This window comes from Pseudophryne corroboree, chromosome 5 (assembly GCF_028390025.1).
Source record: "Pseudophryne corroboree isolate aPseCor3 chromosome 5, aPseCor3.hap2, whole genome shotgun sequence".
NCBI lineage: Eukaryota > Metazoa > Chordata > Amphibia > Anura > Myobatrachidae > Pseudophryne > Pseudophryne corroboree.
In genome coordinates this window covers 785,016,906-785,039,625 of record NC_086448.1, presented here as the reverse complement: position 1 = coordinate 785,039,625, position 22,720 = coordinate 785,016,906, and the positions used below count along the sequence as shown (strand labels likewise).

Genomic DNA, 22,720 nt, shown 5'->3' with positions numbered 1-22,720 from the left:
CTGATTTGGCGATATGACTACATATATTAAAATGCTATAAGGGAAAAGCACTTATATAAAGGTTGTCCCTGTATAATTATAGCGTTTTTGGTGTGTGCTGGCAAACTCTCCCTCTGTCTCCCCAAAGGGCTAGTGGGTCCTGTCCTCTATCAGAGCATTCCCTGTGTGTGTGCTGTGTGTCGGTACGTGTGTGTCGACATGTATGAGGACGATGTTGGGAGGCGGAGCAAATTGCCTGTAATGGTGATGTCACTCTCTAGGGAGTCGACACCGGAATAGATGGCTTATTTAAGGAATTACGTGATAATGTCAACACGCTGCAAGTCGGTTGACGACATGAGACGGCCGGCAAACATATTAGTATCTGTCCAGGCGTCTAAAACACCGTCAGGGACGTTATAATGCCCATTTTACCTCAGTCGGTCGACACGGACACTGACTCCAGTGTCGACGGTGAAGAAACAAACGTATTTTCCTTTTAGGGCCACACGTTACTTGTTAAGGGCAATGAAGGAGGTGTTACATATTTCTGATACTACAAGTACCACAAAAAAGGGTATTATGTGGGGTGTGGAAAAACTACCTATAGTTTTTCCTGAATCAGATAAATTAAATGAAGTGTGTGATGAGGCGCGGGGTTCCCCCGATAGAAAATTATTGGCGGTATACCCTTTCCCGCCAGAAGTTAGGGTGGATAAGGCGCTCACACGCTTATCAAAACAAGTGGCGGTACCGTCTCCAGATACGGCCGCCCTCAAGGAGCCAGCTGATAGGAGGCTGGAAAATATCCTAAAAAGTATATACACACATACTGGTGTTATACTGCGACCAGCGATCGCCTCAGCCTGGGGTGGCTTGGTTGGATTCCCTGACTGAAAATATTGATACCCTTGACAGGGACAGTATTTTATTTACTATAGAGCATTTAAAGAATGCATTTCTATATATGCGAGATGCACAGAGGGATATTTGCACTCTGGCATCAAGAGTAAGTGCGATGTCCATATCTGCCAAAAGATGTTTATGGACACGACAGTGGTCAGGTGATGCAGATTCCAAACGGCACAAAGATGTATTGCCGTATAAAGGGGAGGAGTTATTTGGGGTCGGTCCATCGGACCTGGTGGCCACGGCAACTGCTGGGAAATCCACCTTTTTTACACTAAGTCACATCTATGCAGAAAAAGACACCGTCTTTTCAGCCTCAGTCCTTTCGTCCCCATAAGCATATCTGCCCAGGGATAGAGGAAAGGGAAGAAGACTGCAGCAGGCAGCCCATTCCCAGGAACAGAAGCCTTCCACCGCTTCTGCCAAGTTCTCAGCATGACGCTGGAGCCGTACAGGACCCCTGGATCCTACAAGTAGTATCCCAGGGGTACAGATTGGAAAGTCGAGACGTTTCCCCTCGCAGGTTCCTGAAGTCTGCTTTACCAACGTCTCCCTCCGACAGGGAGGCAGTATTGGAAACAATTCACAAGCTGTATTCCCAGCAGGTGATAATCAAAGTACCCCTCCTACAACAAGGAAAGGGGTATTATTCCACACTATATTGTGGTACTGAAACCAGAAGGCTCGGTGAGACCTATTCTAAATCTGAAATATTTGAACACTTACAAAGGTTCAAATCAAGATGGAGTCACTCAGAGCAGTGATAGCGAACCAGGAAGAAGGGGACTATAGGGTGTCCCGGGACATCAGGGATGCTTACCTCCATGTCCCAATTTGCCCTTCTCACCAAGGGTATCTCAGTTTCGTGGTACAGAACTGTCACTATCAGTTTCAGACGCTGCCGTTTGGATTGTCCACGGCACTCCGGGTCTTTACCAAGGTAATATCCGAAATGATGATTCTTCTTCGAAGAAAATGGACGACCTCCTGATAAGAGCAAGGTCCAGAGAACAGTTGGAGGTCGGAGTAGCACTATCTCAAGTAGTTCTACGACAGCACGGGTGGATTCTAAATATTCCAAAACCGCAGTTGTTTCCGACGACACGTCTGCTGTTCCTAGGGATGATTCTGGACACAGTCCAGAAAAAGGTGTTTCTCCCGGAGGAGAAAGCCAGGGAGTTATCCGAGCTAGTCAGGAACCTCCTAAAACCAGGAAAAGTGTCAGTGCATCATTGCACAAGAGTCCTGGGAAAAATGGTGGCTTATTACGAAGCGATTCCATTCGGCAGATTCCACGCAAGAACTTTTCAGTGGGATCTGCTGGACAAATGGTCTGGATCGCATCTTCAGATGCATCAGCGGATAACCCTATCTCCAAGGACAAGGGTGTCTCTCCTGTGGTGGTTACAGAGTGCTCATCTTCTAGAGGGCCGCAGATTCGGCATTCAGGATTGGATGCTGGTGACCACGGAGGCCAGCCTGAGAGGCTGGGGAGCAGTCACACAGGGAAAAAATTTCCAGGGAGTGTGATCAAGTCTGGAGACTTTTCTCCACATAAATATACTGGAGCTAAGGGCAATTTATAATGCTCTAAGCTTAGCAAGACCTCTGCTTCAAGGTCAGCCGGTATTGATCCAGTGGGACAACATCACGGCAGTCGCCCACGTAAACAGACAGGGCGGCACAAGAAGCAGGAGGGCAATGGCAAAAACTGCAAGGATTTTTCGCTGGGCGGAAAATCATGTGATAGCACTGTCAGCAGTGTTCATTCCGGGAGTGGACAACTGGGAAGCAGACTTCCTCAGCAGGCACGACCTCCACCCGGGAGAGTGGGGACTTCATCGGGAAGTTTTCCACATGATTGTGAACCGTTGGGAAAGACCAAAGGTGTACATGATGGCGTCCCGCCTGAACAAAAAACTGGACAGGTATTGCGCCAGGTCAAGAGACTTTCAGGCAATAGCTGTGGACGTTCTGGTAACACCGTGGGCGTACCAGTCGGTGTATGTGTTTCCTCCTCTGCTTCTCATACCCAAGGTATTGAGAATTATAAGACGTAGAGGAGTAAGAACTATACTCGTGGCTCCGGATTGGCCAAGAAGGACTTGGTATCCGGAACTTCAAGAGATACTCACAGAGGACTCATGACCTCTGCCGCTAAGAAGGGACTTGCTTCAGCACGTACCATGTCTGTTCCAAGACTTACCGCGGCTGCGTTTGACGGCATGGCGGTTGAACGCCGGATCCTAAGGGAAAAAGGCATTCCGGAAGAGGTCATTCCTACCCTGGTCAAAGCCAGGAAGGACGTGACCGCACAACATTATCACCACATGTGGCGAAAATATGTTGCGTGGTGTGAGGCCAGGAAGGCTCCACGAAGAAATTTCAACTCGGTCGATTCCTGCATTTCCTGCAAACAGGAGTGTCTATGGGCCTCAGATTGGGGTCCATTAAGGTTCAAATTTCGGCCCTGTCGATTTTCTTCCAGAAAGAATTGGCTTCAGTTCCTGAAGTCCAGAAGTTTGTCAAGGGAGTACTGCATATACAACCCCCTTTTGTGCCTCCAGTGGCACTGTGGGATCTCAACGTAGTGCTGGGATTCCTCAAATCACATTGGTTTAAACCGCTCAAATCTGTGGATTTGAAATATCTCACATGGAAAGTGACCATGATGTTGGCCCTGGCCTCGGCCAGGCGAGTGTCAGAATTGGCGGCTTTGTCTCACAAAAGCCCATATCTGATTGTCCATTTGGACAGGGCAGAGCTGCGGACTCGTCCCCAGTTTCTCCCTAAGGTGGTGTCAGCGTTTCACCTGAACCAGCTTATTGTGGTACCTGCGGCTACTAGGGACTTGGAGGACTCCAAGTTGCTAGATGTTGTCAGGGCCCTGAAAATATCGGTTTCCAGGACGGCTGGAGTCAGGAAAACTGACTTGCTGTTATCCTGTATGCACCCAACAAACTGGGTGCTCTTGCTTCTAAGCAGACGATTGCTAGTTGGATGTGTAGTACAATTCAGCTTGCACATTCTGTGGCAGGCCTGCCACAGCCAAAATATGTAAATGCCCATTCCACAAGGAAGGTGGGCTCATCCTGGGCGGCTGCCCGAGGGGTCTCGGCATTACAACTCTGCCGAGCAGCTACGTGGTCGGGGGGAGAACACGTTTGTAAAATTCTACAAATTTGATACCCTGGCTAAAGAGGACCTGGAGTTCTCTCATTCGGTGCTGCAGAGTCATTCGCACTCCCGCCCGTTTGGGAGCTTTGGTATAATCCCCATGGTCCTGACGGAGTCCCCAGCATCCACTAGGACGTTAGAGAAAATAAGATTTTACTTACCGATAAATCTATTTCTCGTAGTCCGTAGTGGATGCTGGGCGCCCATCCCAAGTGCGGATTGTCTGCAATACTTGTACATAGTTATTGGTACAAAAATCGGGTTATTATTGTTGTGAGCCATCTTTTCAGAGGCTCCGCTGTTATCATGCTGTTAACTGGGTTCAGATCACAGGTTGTACAGTGTGATTGGTGTGGCTGGTATGAGTCTTACCCGGGATTCAAAATCCTTCCTTATTGTGTACGCTCGTCCGGGCACAGTATCCTAACTGAGGCTTGGAGGAGGGTCATAGGGGGAGGAGCCAGTGCACACCACCTGATCCTAAAGCTTTTACTTTTGTGCCCTGTCTCCTGCGGAGCCGCTATTCCCCATTGTCCTGACGGAGTCCCCAGCATCCACTACGGACTACGAGAAATAGATTTATCGGTAAGTAAAATCTTATTTTCTTTGGGAAGGTGTTCATTATTTCTATACATTGAGTGATATTTCTGTAATCAGCTCCATAGTTTCCACACTGCTAGCTCTTATGGATGGTTTGGATGCCCGAGGGGAGATTGTCGTCATAGGAGCCACCAATAGACTCGACTCCATTGATCCAGCTCTCAGGCGACCAGGACGGTTTGACAGAGAATTTCTTTTCAGTTTGCCAGACAGATATGTAAGTGCAGTGCTTATCAATTACTGCGTGCGTTGGTCTGCCAGCATCGATCCACAGTCCCAGATTACCTCTGACACCTCAGTGTTCTATAGTGTAGAGAGGGAAAACCATATACGCCCCACAACTAACCCCTCTTTGCCATCACTACTATTCCAGTGTGTGTCTACTGTTTACACCAGGGAGTAGGGGGCACATACTATTCACATTCCTATCTTCAAGCACACTATTAGGTTTTGTGCTGTGTACAGACAGGTTTGCACAGCACTGAAGTGTCACGTAAAGCATAACCATTATCTCTTGGCTATACTAATTAAGGCGTAAGCACCAACCAGGAACAGTGCAATTTCTTTAAAACTTAAAACATAAACTACCTGATGGTTTTTGCTCATTACTCTGAACACTGATGTTTTGCTTTCCTGCCCATTTGATGTAATTTTGTGTTGAGCGTTAGTAATATTGCAATATTTTACTTGTGTTTCCATTGCTAGGCAAGATTGGAAATCCTAAAAATACACACGCAAGAATGGAATCCAAAGCCATCGGGAATGTTTCTGGAAGAACTGTCTGAGAAGTGTGTTGGTAAGTTTTGTGTTGCATAGGCTTGGGGGTTTTAACAGGCGTTACCCTGCTGCTGCAGGATTAGGTGTTTATGCAGAATTGTGTCTTTAACATATTTTATTTTGATTTTCTTATCGCCGTTAAATCCTTTTTTTTTTTTTTTTTTTTTTTTTTTTTTTTTTTTTTTTTTTGGGCAGGTTACTGTGGCGCGGACATAAAATCTGTGTGCGCTGAAGCAGCCCTGTGCGCTGTCCGTAAGCGTTACCCCCAGATTTACACCACCACGGAGAAGTTGGTGCTGGATGTGTCTTCCATTAAAATCACTGCTAGAGACTTTATGCTAGCGATGCTGAAAATTGTGCCGGCGTCCCAGAGGGCCCAGGTCTCTCCTGGACGGGTACTGTCACCCATTATCAAGCCTTTGCTTCAGAACACACTTAACAAGATTTTGAAGGATTTATGGAAAGTCTTCCCACATGTGGATGAAGGACTCAACAAAAAGAGCGAATCCGGTATGTAGAAATATTTTGTGGTTTAATCCTCATGTACTAAACCACTAGGCTTGCTTTTCCATGTTACATTTCCTACCCAGTTCACGGGCATGCGTTCATCGCATGAAAGGGATCAGTATGTAAAGCCAGTGGGTGGGATCCCGACCACCAGTATGCCAGCTGCAGGGTGAGCGCTAGCCCCTTGTGTGCATGGTGGCTCACTCGCCAGCCACAGGATTTATTCTCACTACATGTGTCGTGGACACCCATAGAGGGAGGAAATCCTGTGGTGTTGGTATTTCACCGCTAGTCAGAGTTCCGGCATTGTAATGTACTGTGGCCAATCGCTGCTAGTTCACAAGCCAATATCTGCTAGTTCACAAGCCAATATCTAGGTTTTCCATCAAGTCAAAAGTTCCCAGCACCATTGTGGGTTTCTCATCCGTTTTTCTGATCTCCAGTGTTTTCAAGTAACCTGCTGGATGAGGACATGCTGTACAGCGATGAGGAAGGACCCTCTGTATTTGAAAACGGATTCCTCCATAAACTCAATAACACTAAACAGAAAGAAAGCCGTCCATTTCTTCACTTTAGTGTGTAAGTTTTTTGAAAGATTTGTTCTTAAACATCTAAAATGTGTAACAAGCTCTTAAGAAGAGTTACTAATGCACTCCGGGTCTATATCCTGCGCTCGTGGTTTCACTCTAACCCAGCATCCCCAGTGTCTCAAAATGTACACGAATATGGATTTTATATAGCTATAAAAAAAAACTTCATGATCTCAAGAAATGTGTTAATGCACTGCTTAACGGTATCCAATACATGGTATCCTGTCCAGAGTGTAACCGAGAAGGGGTTTTAAACTGTTACATTTGATTAGGGTTTTTTCGCTAGGCCTGTGCTCTTCAAATATTACGCACGTTATAAGATGCTAATCCTACTGTTTTCTCTGGTCCAGGAACGCAAATCGCCAGCCAACATCTTATAGACCCAGGCTCTTGCTATCTGGCAAACCAGGACTAGGTCAGGGCACACACCTGGCCCCAGCAGTCATACATGCGTTGGAGAAGTTCACTGTGTACACGTTGGATCTGGCTGTACTCTTTGGTGTTAGTGTGACTTCCCCAGAAGAAACCTGTGCACAGGTAAAACCAGCGCTGCTTACCATACTGATGATTGCAAATTCTCTCTTTTAAAGTTTTACTCATTTTGTGAATGAACTGGTTTAAATGTGACATTTTTATTTGGGCTTGCGGTATTACATTTTTATAGTAGTTTATTGTTCTAATGTCACATAAATTAGAGCGTGAGAAACTGCTTAGACAGCTTGCTCTTAAACACTGTACTCTTCTTAATTTTATTTTTGTCTATACTTGGATGACGTCTTGATGAAAGTGGAGTTCCTGGCTCTGCTTCAGCCACATTTCTGGGAAACTACACGAGTAGTGGAGTCCCATGGTTAGATTACCAGGAGTCTATCTGGAAATACACTGTAAACAAATTTACTGGCTGACTGATCTAGAGAATGGGTGGAGTTTCTGACTTAAAGTGCTCAGATTTCTTGTTTAGCTTTTGTACCCAATAGTCCTAGTGTCCTGCTTAAGGATGAATGAAAAATGAATGGCGGTTTGTGTATGACAAAATACAAGGAGTGCAAAGCCTCAAGTACATTAGTGCACCCTATGAAATGATCTTCAGCAGTGCTAGAAATCTGACCTGAGATGTTAACTTTATTTTCTCTTTCATCCACTAGGGGACACTGGAGTTCCTCTTAGACATTAGGGGTGTGAAGCTTGCAACCAGAGGTGTGGCACAATCTAAAAATTAGCATTGTCTGCACAGCCGGCTCCTCCCCCTTCACGCCCCTCATGCCTTTTTGAAAATTGTGCTGGAGGTACAGCACATGGGAGCACAGAGCTCCTGACTAAATTTTCTTATTTTATATTTTATTTATTTTTTCTTGATATAGGCTGCGTCACCCTAATGAAAAGGGAGACAAAAGCCGCAGATTTATGAGAGACAACGATCCCTATTGAATGGACCGGCATCTCTCGACAGGATGGTAAAGGTGCTGCGTCTCTCTAGGAAAAGGGGAACAAAGCTCAATAATACTGAGAGACAAAGATCCCTTTTGAAGGGATCTGCATCTCTCACAGGAGATCCTCTTTAACTCAGGTCTGTGAGTATTGAAGAAGACTGTTTTATGTATACAGTAACCAGTAGCTGACTTGTAATTCTCAGAGCCCATGGCCACTTAATAGTTAATAGCAGACCCGCAGCAGCGCGCCAGACAGCACAACAGTGTGAGGCCGGGACCCCTTCAACAGCGCAGCGAGGCTACCCTGTCAGCGTTAGAGAGGCGCCGCTACGGGACATGATACAGCGGTCCCAGTGCGCGCGCGTCAAACGGCAGATCACAATGCCGCGCGGCTGAGCTAATAACCTCAGCCGCCGGAGGCGGGGAGCGGGGGAGAGACGCTGCAGTAAGCGCGCAGCTGAGGAGATTTACTCAGCTTCGGGCGGGCACTGAAAGCACAAGGGGGTGCAACAGGAAGCATCATGTGCGGCCCGTGTTTTACACTTACCGATGAAAGACCCCCCTTCTCAATGAGATGTCCACAATTTTGCAGTGGCGGCCATCTTAGGATTTATTACAGGCGCCAAAGTACAGTGCAGCCTCCCCCTATTCTAGCTTTACAGTCACCAGTAAATTCTATGTGTGCAAACAGCACCCTCTCCTGGTGAAAATAGGAGAAACCTGCTGAATATATTTTCTCTAACGTCCGAAGTGGATGCTGGGGACTCCGTAAGGACCATGGGGAATAGCGGCTCCGCAGGAGACTGGGCACAAAAGTAAAAGCTTTAGGACTACCTGGTGTGCACTGGCTCCTCCCCCTATGACCCTCCTCCAAGCCTCAGTTAGATTTTTGTGCCCGAACGAGAAGGGTGCACACTAGGTGGCTCTCCTGAGCTGCTTGGTGAAAAGCAGAAAAAGACACCGTCTTTTCAGGCTCAATCCTTTCGTCCCCATAAGGGCAAGCGGGCAAAAGGCCACTCGTATCTGCCCCGGGGCAGAGGAAGGGGAAAAAGACTGCAGCAGGCAGCCTCTTCCCAGGAACAGAAGCCCTCCCCCGCTTCTGCCAAGTCCTCAGCATGACGCTGGGGCCTTACAAGCGGACTCAGGTACGGTGGGGGGTCGTCTCAAGAATTTCAGCGCGCAGTGGGCTCACTCGCAAGTGGACCTCTGGATCCTGCAGGTAGTATCTCAGGGGTACAAATTGGAATTCGAGACGTTTCCCCCTCGCCGGTTCCTGAAGTCTGCTTTACCAACGTCTCCCTCCGACAGGGAGGCGGTATTGGAAGCCATTCACAAGCTGTATTCCCAGCAGGTGATAATCAAGGTACCCCTCCTACAACAGGGAAAGGGGTATTATTCCACGCTGTTTGTGGTACCGAAGCCGGACGGCTCGGTGAGACCTATTTTAAATCTGAAATCCTTGAACACTTACATACAAAGGCTCAAATTCAAGATGGAGTCACTCAGAGCAGTGATAGCGAACCTGGAAGAAGGGGACTATATGGTGTCTCTGGACATCAAGAATGCTTACCTCCATGTCCCAATTTGCCCTTCTCACCAAGGGTACCTCAGGTTTGTGGTACAGAACTGTCACTATCAGTTTCAGACGCTGCCGTTTGGATTGTCCACGGCACCCCGGGTCTTTACCAAGGTAATGGCCGAAATGATGATTCTTCTTAGAAGAAAAGGCGTCTTAATTATCCCTTACTTGGACGATCTTCTGATAATGGCAAGGTCCAGGGAACAGTTAGAGGTCGGAGTAGCACTATCTCAAGTAGTGCTACGACAGCACGGGTGGATTCTAAATATTCCAAAATCGCAGCTGATTCCGACGACACGTCTGCTGTTCCTAGGGATGATAAGGTGTTTCTCCCAGAGGAGAAAGCCAGGGAGTTATCCGAGCTAGTCAGGAACCTCCTAAAACCAGGCCAAGTGTCAGTGCATCAATGCACAAGGGTCCTGGGAAAAATGGTGGCTTCTTACGAAGCGATTCCATTTGGCAGATTCCACGCAAGAACTTTTCAGTGGGATCTGCTGGACAATTGGTCCGGATCGCATCTTCAGATGCATCAACGGATAACCCTGTCTCCAAGGACAAGGGTGTCTCTCCTGTGGTGGTTGCAGAGTGCTCATCTTCTAGAGGGCCGCAGATTCGGCATTCAGGACTGGGTCCTGGTGACCACGGATGCCAGCCTGAGAGGCTGGGGAGCAGTCACACAGGGAAGAAATTTCCAGGGCTTGTGGTCAAGCCTGGAGACATCACTTCACAGAAATATCCTGGAGCTAAGAGCCATCTACAATGCTCTGAGCCTAGCAAGACCTCTGCTTCAAGGTCAGCCGGTGCTGATCCAGTCGGACAACATCACGGCAGTCGCCCACGTAAACAGACAGGGCGGGACGAGAAGCAGGAGGGCAATGACAGAAGTTGCAAGGATTCTTCGCTGGGCAGAAAATCATGTGATAGCACTGTCGGCAGTGTTCATTCCGGGTGTGGACAACTGGGAAGCAGACTTCCTCAGCAGACACGACCTCCACCCGGGGGAGTGGGGACTTCACCCAGAAGTCTTCCACATGATTGTGAACCGTTGGGAAAAACCAAAGGTGGACATGATGGCGTCCCGCCTCAACAAAAAACTAGACAGATATTGCGCCAGGTCAAGGGACCCTCAGGCAATAGCTGTGGACGCTCTGGTAACACCATGGGTGTACCAGTCAGTGTATGTGTTCCCTCCTCTGCCTCTCATACCCAAGGTACTGAGGATCATAAGAAGGAGAGGAGTAAGGACTATACTCGTGGCTCCGGATTGGCCAAGAAGGACTTGGTACCCGGAACTTCAAGAGATGCTCACAGAGGACCCGTGGCCTCTACCTCTAAGAAAGGACCTGCTCCAGCAGGGACCCTGTCTCTTCCAAGACTTGCTGCGTTTGACGGCATGGCGGTTGAACGCCGGATCCTGAAGGAAAAAGGCATCCCTACCCTGATCAAAGCCAGGAAGGATGTAACCGTACAACATTATCACCGTATTTGGCATAAATATGTTGCGTGGTGCGAGGCCAGGAAGGCCCCTACAGAGGAATTTCAACTGGGTCGTTTCCTGCATTTCCTACAAACAGGACTGTCTATGGGCCTAAAATTAGGGTCCATTAAGGTTCAGATTTCGGCCCTGTCGATTTTCTTCCAAAAAGAACTGGCTTCAGTTCCTGAAGTACAGACGTTTGTCAAGGGGGTACTGCATATACAACCTCCTTTTGTGCCTCCAGTGGCACCTTGGGATCTAAATGTAGTTTTGGGATTCCTAAAATCACATTGGTTTGAACCACTTTCCACTGTGGACTTAAAATATCTCACATGGAAGGTGGTAATGCTGTTAGCCCTGGCTTCAGCCAGGCGTGTCTCAGAATTGGCGGCTTTATCCTATAAAAGCCCTTACCTAATTTTTCATACGGACAGGGCAGAATTTGAGGACTCGTCCTCAATTTCTCCCTAAGGTGGTTTCAGCATTTCACTTGAACCTGCCTATTGTGGTGCCTGCGGCTACTAGGGACTTGGAGGACTCCAAGTTGCTGGACGTAGTCAGGGCCCTGAAAATATGTTTCCAGGACGGCTGGAGTCAGAAAATCTGACTCGCTATTTATCCTGTATGCACCCAACAAGCTGGGTGCTCCTGCTTCTAAGCAGACTATTGCTCGCTGGATTTGTAGTACAATTCAGCTTGCACATTCTGTGGCAAGCCTGCCACAGCCAAAATCTGTAAATGCCCATTCCACAAGGAAGGTGGGCTCATCTTGGGCGGCTACCCGAGGGGTCTCGGCTTTCCAACTTTGCCGAGCAGCTACTTGGTCAGGGGCAAACACGTTTGCTAAATTCTACAAATTTGATACCCTGGCTGAGGAGGACCTGGAGTTCTCTCATTCGGTGCTGCAGAGTCATCCGCACTCTCTCGCCCGTTTGGGAGCTTTGGTATAATCCCCATGGTCCTTACGGAGTCCCCAGCATCCACTTAGGACGTTAGAGAAAATAAGAATTTACTTACCGATAATTCTATTTCTCATAGTCCGTAGTGGATGCTGGGCGCCCATCCCAAGTGCGGATTGTCTGCAATACTTGTACATAGTTATTGTTACAAAAATCGGGTTATTATTGTTGTGAGCCATCTTTTCAGAGGCTCCTCTGTTATCATGCTGTTAACTGGGTTCAGATCACAGGTTGTACGGTGTGATTGGTGTGGCTGGTATGAGTCTTACCCGGGATTCAATATCCTTCCTTATTGTGTACGCTCGTCCGGGCACAGTATCCTAACTGAGGCTTGGAGGAGGGTCATAGGAGGAGGAGCCAGTGCACACCAGGTAGTCCTAAAGCTTTTACTTTTGTGCCCAGTCTCCTGCGGAGCCGCTATTCCCCATGGTCCTTACGGAGTCCCCAGCATCCACTACGGACTATGAGAAATAGAATTATCGGTAAGTAAATTCTTATTTTTATGAATAGAGAAGACTGAGGATCTCCTGTGATATAATATCTATGATTTATTTTCAAAGGAATTCTGGTGCAAAGATCCTACTGAAAATACGAGGAAGCAAGTTAAGCCAACTTTACCATCGTAGCTATGTTACAGTGGCTGTGTGAGGGTTACAAAAAGAGGTCGGCGGGAGTTTTACATTTTTATTTTAAAATTTTTATTATTTTTATCAATGTGTCTTCTTCCTTTTTTGTATGTAAGGAAGTGAACAGTACTCCCAGTCGGGTCCGATACCTTCGCTTCCGTCATCTCTCGCAGCCTTTCTCTTCCTGAGTTAAAGGGTGAAAGCGCCACGTAAGACCCTGGTAGGGGATCTAAACATGCCTAAAGCACCGAGAGACGGTAGAAGCCAGGCACCGGTTATGTTTGTACGACATGTAACAGAAAGAGCACGCGGGTTGGCAGCTCCGGGGTGTGCGACTCCTGCTTGACAAGGATGCTCCACCTGGGAGCAGTGCTCCAGCTAGCTCATGGGAAAATCACGCAACAATCGGAATGGGTTGAGGGATTCTTTAAAACGAGGGAATTTCTCTTTAAGTTGACGCCGCCCGCACATAAAGTAACAAATATGCGCAAGGCAGTTTAAAAGAACTATTCATATTATACCGCAAGGGTGCGTTTATTGAGTCTACCCTAGATGCCGATTTTCCACAAGAAGACAGGGCAATCTCAGGTCTTCAGTCTTTAATTGAAGCGCTGAAGGAGCTCCTAAACTCTAGGGTAAAAGAGGTCACGGAGCCTGAACAATTAAATTGTTCAAATCCCAAAGGGCCGTTCAGCAGTGTTTCCCATTTCTAAATCTCTCCAATCTCAAATGGAGGAGGCTTGGAAACAAGCTGACAAACATTTCAATTTCCAAAAAAAAAAAAAAAAGTTTTAAGCAACTTACCCTTTACCTGAAGGGGTAATGGATACACGGGGAACTCCGCCGGTAGTAGTTGCCTCACTAGGAAGGTTTCAGACCGAAAGGTTGACACGGCTTTAAAGTCGTTTTTTGTGGCAGGCACAGAGACCTATGCTCATCTGTGTTTGGGTTAACAAGGCCATGGGAGCAGGGGCGAGCCGTATTTTACAGGCTATGGAGGTGAGAAATAGCTTGAAAGAGATTACCCAACTGGCGGAACACATTCGAGTATCTGTTTCATACTTGTGTCAGACCTCAAAGTATGCTAACAGGATTGCATCGCGCATCTCCATATCGGCCGGACGGATTTTATGGCTCAGAAAATGACAGGGACGGTGGAATCCATTCCCTTTGGGAGTGAAAGACCTTTCGGTCCAGAGTTGGACAACTGGATTGCGCATGCTACGGCAAGGAAGCTTACATTCCTACCTACTCCTTATACGAGAATTATTCGGGTCCACTGTTTAATTGAATCAGATCTCAGGCCTTCGAGCCCGAGGAAGAGGTTCCAGGCGCCGGCACGTGGGGGCAGAGGTAGAGGCCGCTCACAGGCAACACCCAGAAAGCAGGAGAAACCTGCTGACAAGACCGTGACAGACGGTCTCCGAACTCACCTGGGGTCCCCCCTGGTGGGCGCGCGTCTGGGAGGTTTTCAGGACGTATGGGCCAACATCTCACCAGAATGTTGGATAAACAACATAACTCACACAGAATAGAATTCCAAGAAGACCTCAGTCAGTTTTTTTTACAACGGGTCTACCTCTGTGCCCTCAGAAGGCAGAAGCACTACTGACGGCAGTTCAGAAATTACTACGGTCAGAGGTTATTGTTCCAGTTCCCGCCTGTCGGAGAGGAACGGGGTCCTATTCCAGTCTTTTTGTCGTGCCAAAACCGGATGGGACGGTCAGGCCGATACTCAATTTAAAAGCTTTAATCCAGTTCTAAGGGCTTACAAATTCAATAGGGATGCATACCTACATATCCCTATTTGGTCCCCTCACCAAGCTTACCTAAAGTTGCACTGGTGAGGGATCATTACCAATTCAGAGCTCTACCATTCGGCCTATCATCTGCCCCAAGGATCTTTACGAAGATCAAGGCGGTCATAGTAGCAGAATTAATGCTACTGGGGGTCACGATATTACCTTATCTGGACGATCTCCTAATCAAGGCCTCTTCTCAGGAGAAGCTGATAAAGGATGCTCAGACATCTCACCAAATTCTGATTCAACAACCTCATTCCAACTCAATGGATTCAGTTCCTAGGTCTTTTATTGGACACGGTGAAATTGCGAATTTTGCTGCCAAAAGCCTAGATTCAGGATATTCGGAAGTTGGTGACTCAGGTACTAAGGGCACCGACTGTTTCTCTGCACCTCTGTGTACAACTTCTCGGGAAGATGGTAGCGTCGTTCGAAGTTATCCAGTACGGCAAACTTCATTCCCGACCTTTTCAGATAAATCTCATTGCTCAAGGAGCAAGTTCGCATTGGCTACTTCATCGGAGAATTCGCCTTCAACCACAAGTACGTGTCTCCCTGACAGGGTGGTAGGTGCACAGGAATCTCGCAGCAGGGAAAGGATTTGGCATTTGAGTTTGGAGGATTCTGACAACGGACGCCAGTCTCAGAGGTTGGGGTACCGTCCTGGAAGACTATCAATTTCAGGAAAACTGGACGTCACAGGAGAGCAGATTACCCATAAACATTCTCGAGCTAAGAGCTGTTTACAATGCACTTCGCTTGGCCGACAATCTGGTCGTAGGTCAGTATGTACGGATACAGTCGGACGATGCCACGACGACTGCTTACATAAACCGTCAAGGGGGAACAAAGAGCAAAATGGCGTTAAAGGAATCAACAAGGATCCTGTTGTGGGCGGAAAGGCGAAACATCATCCTCTTGGCAATATTCATTCCCGGTGTAGAAAACTGGGAAGCAGATTATCTCAGTCGCCAGGACAGGCATCCGGGAGAGTGGTGTCTTCACCCACGGATCTTCAAGATGGTAGTGAGGAGATGGGGCCTTACGCAGATCGACCTCAGGGCGTCGAGGCAGAACCACCAGCTGCCCAGATATGTATCCAGGACAAGGGATACTGCAGCAGGAGTACATGCGTTAACGGTTCCTTGGGGTTACGAAAGGATTTATATCTTTCCATCCTTCCCACTCATACCACAGGTATTGAAGAGGTTGAAACGAGAACGAGTGTAGGCGATTATAATCGCACCGGCTTGGCCACGCAGGAGTTAGTACTCGGACCTACAAGGGTTGCTGTCAAAGGACCCTTGGCGGTTGCCTCAAAGAGTGTACCTACTGTCTCAAGGACCGTTTCTTCACCCAGACCTGAACAGACTGTGTTTGACGGAGTGGCTGTTGAAACCCGGATCTTAAGGAACAGAGGAATACCTAGAATGGCTATTCCTACAATGATTGCGGCTAGGAAGCCAGTCACAGCTGGGCATTACTACAGAATTTGGAAGACATACGTAGACTGGTGTCAGGAACGTGGATGGGATTCGAAGACCTTCCACTTATCCAGACTTTTACTCTCCCTTCAAGCCGGACTAACTTTAGGTCGGCGATTGGGATCTCTGAAGGTCCAGGTGTCTGCTTTTCCCATTCTTTTTCAACAACGGTTGGCATCCTTGCCAGAAGTTCAAATCTTTTTACAGGGGGTGTTACAGATACAGCCCCCTTTTCGTACCCCCACGGCACCATGGGATCTAGATTGGGTGTTAGATTTTTTGAGATCACCTTTGGTTGAGCCGTTACCAAGGATAGACCTAAAAATAAGATTTTACTTACCGATAAATCTATTTCTCGTAGTCCGTAGTGGATGCTGGGACTCCGTCAGGACCATGGGGATTAGCGGCTCCGCAGGAGACAGGGCACAAAAATAAAAGCTTTAGGACTAGGTGGTGTGCACTGGCTCCTCCCCCTATGACCCTCCTCCAAGCCTCAGTTAGGATACTGTGCCCGGACGAGCGTACACAATAAGGAAGGATTTTGAATCCCGGGTAAGACTCATACCAGCCACACCAATCACACCGTACAACCTGTGATCTGAACCCAGTTAACAGTATGACAAACGTAGGAGCCTCTGAACAGACGGCTCACAACAATAACAACCCGATTTTTTTGTAACAATAACTATGTACAAGTATTGCAGACAATCCGCACTTGGGATGGGCGCCCAGCATCCACTACGGACTACGAGAAATAGATTTATCGGTAAGTAAAATCTTATTTTCTCTGACGTCCTAGTGGATGCTGGGACTCCGTCAGGACCATGGGGATTATACCAAAGCTCCCAAACGGGCGGGAGAGTGCGGATGACTCTGCAGCACCGAATGAGAGAACTCCAGGTCCTCTTTAGCCAGGGTATCAAATTTGTAGAATTTTACAAACGTGTTCTCCCCCGACCACGTAGCTGCTCGGCAGAGTTGTAATGCCGAGACCCCTCGGGCAGCCGCCCAAGATGAGCCCACCTTCCTTGTGGAATGGGCCTTGATAGATTTAGGCTGTGGCAGGCCTGCCACAGAATGTGCAAGTTGAATTGTGCTACAAATCCAACGAGCAATCGTCTGCTTAGAAGCAGGAGCACCCAGCTTGTTGGGTGCATACAGTATAAACAGCGAGTCAGATTTTCTGACTCCAGCCGTCCTTGAAATATATATTTTCAATGCCCTGACAACGTCCAGCAACTTGGAATCCTCCAAATCGCTAGTAGCCGCAGGCACCACAATAGGCTGGTTCAGGTGAAACGCTGAAACCACCTTAGGCAGAAACTGAGGACGCGTCCGCAGTTCTTCCCTGTCCGAATGGAAAATCAGATATGGGCTTTTATACGATAAAGCCGCCAATTCTGACACTTTCCTGGCTGAAGCCAGGGCCAGTAGCATGGTTACTTTCCATGTAAGATATTTCAAATCCACCGATTTGAGTGGCTCAAACCAATGGGATTTGAGAAAATCCAAAACTACATTAAGATCCCACGGAGCCACTGGGGGCACAACCGGGGGCTGTATATGTAGTACTCCTTTTACAAAAGTCTGGACTTCAGGAACTGAAGCCAATTCTTTCTGGAAGAAAATCGACAGGGCCGAAATTTGAACCTTAATGGACCCTAATTTGAGGCCCATAGACTGTCCTGTTTGCAGGAAATGTAGGAATCGACCCAGTTGAAATTCCTCCGTCGGGGCCTTCCTGGCCTCACACCACGCAACATATTTTCTCCAAATGCGGTGATAATGTTGTGCAGTCACCTCCTTCCTGGCTTTTACCAGGGTAGGGATGACCTCTTCCGGAATGCCTTTTTCCCTTAGAATTCGGCGTTCAACCGCCATGCCGTCAAACGCAGCCGCGGTAAGTCTTGGAATAGACACGGTCCCTGCTGAAGCAGGTCCCGTCTTAGAGGTAGAGGCCACGGATCTTCCGTGAGCATCTCCTGAAGTTCCGGGTACCAAGTTCTTCTTGGCCAATCCGGAGCCACGAGTATCGTTCTTACTCCCCTTTGCCGTATAATTCTCAGTACTTTTGGTATGAGAGGCAGAGGAGGAAACACATACACTGACTGGAACACCCACGGTGTTACCAGAGCGTCCACAGCTATTGCCTGAGGGTCTCTTGACCTGGCGCAATACCTGTCCAGTTTTTCTCTGACGTCCTAGTGGATGCTGGGAACTCCGTAAGGACCATGGGGAATAGCGGCTCCGCAGGAGACTGGGCACATCTAAAGAAAGCTTTAGGATCACCTGGTGTGCACTGGCTCCTCCCCCTATGACCCTCCTCCAAGCCTCAGTTAGATTTTCTGTGCCCGACGAGAAGGGTGCACACTAGGGGCTCTCCTGAGCTCTTTGTGAAAGTTTTAGTTTAGGTTTATTATTTTCAGTGAGACCTGCTGGCAACAGGCTCACTGCATCGAGGGACTAAGGGGAGAAGAAGCGAACTCACCTGCGTGCAGAGTGGATTGGGCTTCTTAGGCTACTGGACATTAGCTCCAGAGGGACGATCACAGGTTCAGCCTGGATGGGTCACCGGAGCCGCGCCGCCGTCCCCCTTACAGAGCCAGAAGAGCGAAGAGGTCCGGAAAAATCGGCGGCAGAAGACGATCCTGTCTTCAGATAAGGTAGCGCACAGCACCGCAGCTGTGCGCCATTGCTCTCAGCACACTTCACACTCCGGTCACTGAGGGTGCAGGGCGCTGGGGGGGGCAGCGCCCTGAGACGCAATAAATCGATAAAAAAACCTTATATGGCTAAAATAAATGCATCACATATAACTCCTGGGCTATATGGATGCATTTAACCCCTGCCAAAACATACAGAAAAAGGATGATAAGGACGCCGAGAAAGGGGCGGAGCCTATCTCCTCAGCACACTGGCGCCATTTTCCCTCACAGCTCAGTTGGAGGGAAGCTCCCTGGCTCTCCCCTGCAGTCACTACACTACAGAAAGGGGTTAAAAAAGAGAGGGGGGCACAAATTAGGCGCAGTATATAACAATACAGCAGCTATAAAGGGAAAAACACTTATATAAGGTTATCCCTGTGTATGTATATATATATATATATATATATATATATATATAGCGCTCTGGTGTGTGCTGGCAAACTCTCCCTCTGTCTCCCCAAAGGGCTAGTTGGGGTCCTGTCCTCTATCAGAGCATTCCCTGTGTGTGTGCTGTGTGTCGGTACGTTGGTGTCGACATGTATGAGGAGAAAAATGATGAGGAGACGGAGTAGAGTGTCTGAAATAGTGTTGTCACCCCCTAGGGGGTCGACACCTGAGTGGATGTACTGTTGAAATTGCGTGACAGTGTCAGCTTTGTATAAAAGACAGTGGTTGACATGAGACAGCCGGCTACTCAGCTTGTGCATGTCCAGACGTCTCATACAGGGGCCCTAAAGCGCCCGTTACCTCAGATACAGACGCCGACAGGGGTACTGACTCCTGTGTCGACGGTGAAGAGACAACCGTGATTTCCAATAGGGCCACACATTGCATGATTGAGGCAATGGAAAAAGTTTACACTTTTCTGATAATATGAATACCACCAAAAAAAAAGGGGTATTATGTTTGGTGAGGAAAAACTTCCTGTAGTTTTCCTGAATCTGAGAAATAAAATGAGGTGTGTGATGATGCGTGGGTTTCCCCCCGATAACAATTGATATTTTCTAAAAAGTTATTGGCAGTATACCTTTTCCCGCCAGAGGTTAGGGTGCGTTGGGAAACACCCCCTAGGGTGGATAAAGCGCTCACACGCTTGTAAAAACAAGGGCTCTATCCTCTCCTGAGATGGCCGCCCTTAAGGATCCTGCTGATAGAAAGCAGGAGCGTATCCTAAAATGTATTTACACACATACTGGTGTTATACTGCGACCAGCAATCGCCTCAGCCTGGATGTGCAGTGCTGGGTTGGCGTGGTCGGATTCCCTGACTGGAAATATGATATCCTAGATAAGGACAGTATATTATTGCCTATAGAGCAATTAAAAGATGCATTTCTATATATGCAGGATGCACAGCGGAATATTTGCCGACTGGCATCAAGTATAAGTGCGTTGTCCAATTATTCCAGTAAAGTGGTCAGGTGATGCGGATTCCAAACGGCATTTGGAAGTATTGCCTTAAAAGAGGGGATGTACCCCAGGTCGCCTCTCAAAATAAGACGCCGTATTATCAGGCGCAGTCCTGGTTGGCAAGCGGACAAAAGGGTTCCTCTTTTCTGCTCGTGACAGAGGGAGAGGAAAATGGCTGCAGAGATCAGCCAGTTCCAAGGAACAGAAACCCTTTTCCGCCGCTGCCAAGCCCTCAGTATGACGCTAGGGCTTTACAAGTTCAGGCACGGTGGGGTCCCGTTCTCAATGAATTTCAGTGCGCAGTGGGCTCACTCGCAAGTAGACCCCTGGATCCTTCAGATAATATTTCAGGGGTACAAATTGGAATTCGAGACGTATTCCCCTCGCCGTTTCCAAAAGTCTGTTTTACCGACGTCTCCCGCTGACAGGGAGGCAGTTTTGGAAGCCATTCACAAGCAGCAGGTGATAATCAAGGTACCCCTCCTGCAACAGGGAACGGGGTATTATTCCACACTATTGTGGTACCGAAGCCAGACGGCTGGGTGAGACCGATTTTAAAATCTAAAATCTTTGAACACTTGCATACAGAGGTTCAAATTCAAAATTGAGTCACTCAGAGCAGTGATTGCAAACCTGGAAGAAGGGGACTACATGATGTCTCGGGACATCAAGGAGGCTTACCTTCATGTCAAAATTTACCCTTCTCACCAAGGGTATTTCAGGTTATGGTACAGAACTGTATCAGTTCGGACGCTGCCGTAGGGATGGGTCCACGGCACCCCGGGTCTTTACTGAAGTAATGACCGAAATGATGATATTCCTTTGAAGGAAGGGAATTTTAGTTATCCTTTACTTGGACGATTCCCTGATAAGGGTAAGATCCAGGGAACAGTTGGAGATCGGTGTAGCACTATATCAGGTAGTGTTGCGGCAGCACGATTGGATTTTCAATATTCCAAAATCGCAGCTGGTTCCGACGACTTGTCTTCTGTTCCTAGGGATGATTCTGGACATAGTCCAGAAAGAAGGTGCTTCTCCCGGAGGAGAAAGCCAGGGAGTTATCCGAGCTAGTCAGGAACCTCCTAAAACCGAACCAAGTCTCAGTGCATCAATGCACAAGGGTTCTGGGTAAAAATGGTGGCTTCCTACGAAGCAATCCCATTCGGCAGATTCCACGCACAGTGGAACCTTCTGGACAAATGGTCCGGGTCGCATCTTCAGATGCTTCAGCGGATAACCCTGTCACCAGGGACAAGGGTATCCCTCCTGTGGTGGTTGCAGAGTGCTCATCTTCTAGAGGGCCGCAGATTCGGCATTGGGGACTGGGTCCTGGTGGCCACGGATGCCAGCCTGCGAGGCTGGGGAGCAGTCACACAGGGAAGGAATTTCCAGGGCTTATGGTCAAGCCTGGAGACATCTCTTCATATAAACATTCTGGAACTAAGGGCCATTTACAATGCCCTAAGTCAAGCGAAACCCCTGCTTCAGGGTCAGGCGGTATTGATCCAATCGGACAACATCACGTCAGTCGCCCACGTAAACAGACAGGGCGGCACGAGAAGCAGGAGGGCAATGGCAGAAGCTGCAAGGATTTTCGCTGGGCGGAAAATCATGTGATAGCACTGTCAGCAGTGTTCATTCCGGGAGTGGACAACTGGGAAGCAGACTTCCTCAGCAGACACGACCTTCACCCGGGAGAGTGGGGACTTCACCCAGAAGTCTTCCACCTGATTGTAAACCGTTGGGAAAAACAAAAGGTGGACATAATGGCGTCCCGTCTAAACAAAAAACTAGACAGATATTGCGCCAGGTCAAGGGACCCTCAGGCAATAGCGGTGGACGCTCTGGTAACACCGTGGGTGTACCAGTCAGTGTATGTGTTCCCTCCTCTGCCCCTCATACCAAAAGTACTGAGAATCATAAGAAGGAGAGGAGTAAGAAATATACTCGTGGTTCCGGATTGGCCAAGAAGGACTTGGTATCCGGAACTTCAAGAGATGCTCACGGACGAACCGTGGCCTCTACCTCTAAGAAAGGACCTGCTCCAGCAAGGGCCTTGTCTGTTCCAAGACTTACCGCGGCTGCGTTTGACGGCATGGCGTTTGAACGCCGGATCCTGAAGATCCCTACCCTGGTCAAGGCCAGGAAAGACGTAACCGCAAAACATTATCACCGCATTTGGCGAAAATATGTTGCGTGGGGTGAGGCCAAGAAGGCCCCTACAGAGGAATTTCAACTGGGTCGTTTCCTCCATTTCCTGCAAACAGGACTGTCTATGGGCCTAAAATTAGGGTCCATTAAGGTTCAAATTTCGGCCCTGTCGATTTTCTTCCAAAAAGAACTGGCTTCAGTGCCTGAAGTTCAGACATTTGTAAAAGGGGTACTGCATATACAGTCTCCTTTTGTGCCTCCAGTGGCACCTTGGGGATCTCAATGTTGTGTTGAGTTTCCTAAAGTCACATTGGTTTGAACCACTCACCACTGTGGACTTAAAAAATCTCACATGGAAGTGACGAGTTAGCCCTGGTTTCAGCCAGGCGGGTGTCAGAATTGGCGGCTTTATCATATAAAAGCCCTTACTTAATATTTCATTCTGAAAGGGCAGAATTGAGGACTCGTCCTCAAATTTTCTACCTAAGGTGGTTTCTGCATTTCACATGAACCAACCTATTGTGGTACCTGCGGCTACTAAGGACTTGGAGGATTCCAA

General features: G+C 48.1%; 1 protein-coding gene across 1 annotated transcript in view; it reads left to right on the top strand.

Annotated features, from left to right (window-relative positions):
• Positions 1-22,720, top strand: part of ATAD2 (ATPase family AAA domain containing 2) — a 113,184-nt gene that overhangs the window by 53,002 nt on the left and 37,462 nt on the right. Inside the window, exons 14-18 of the mRNA XM_063924386.1 lie at positions 4,723-4,882; positions 5,371-5,461; positions 5,638-5,952; positions 6,393-6,528; positions 6,890-7,076. Coding sequence (XP_063780456.1) covers positions 4,723-4,882; positions 5,371-5,461; positions 5,638-5,952; positions 6,393-6,528; positions 6,890-7,076 — 889 coding nt within the window. The remainder of the gene's footprint in view (positions 1-4,722; positions 4,883-5,370; positions 5,462-5,637; positions 5,953-6,392; positions 6,529-6,889; positions 7,077-22,720) is intronic.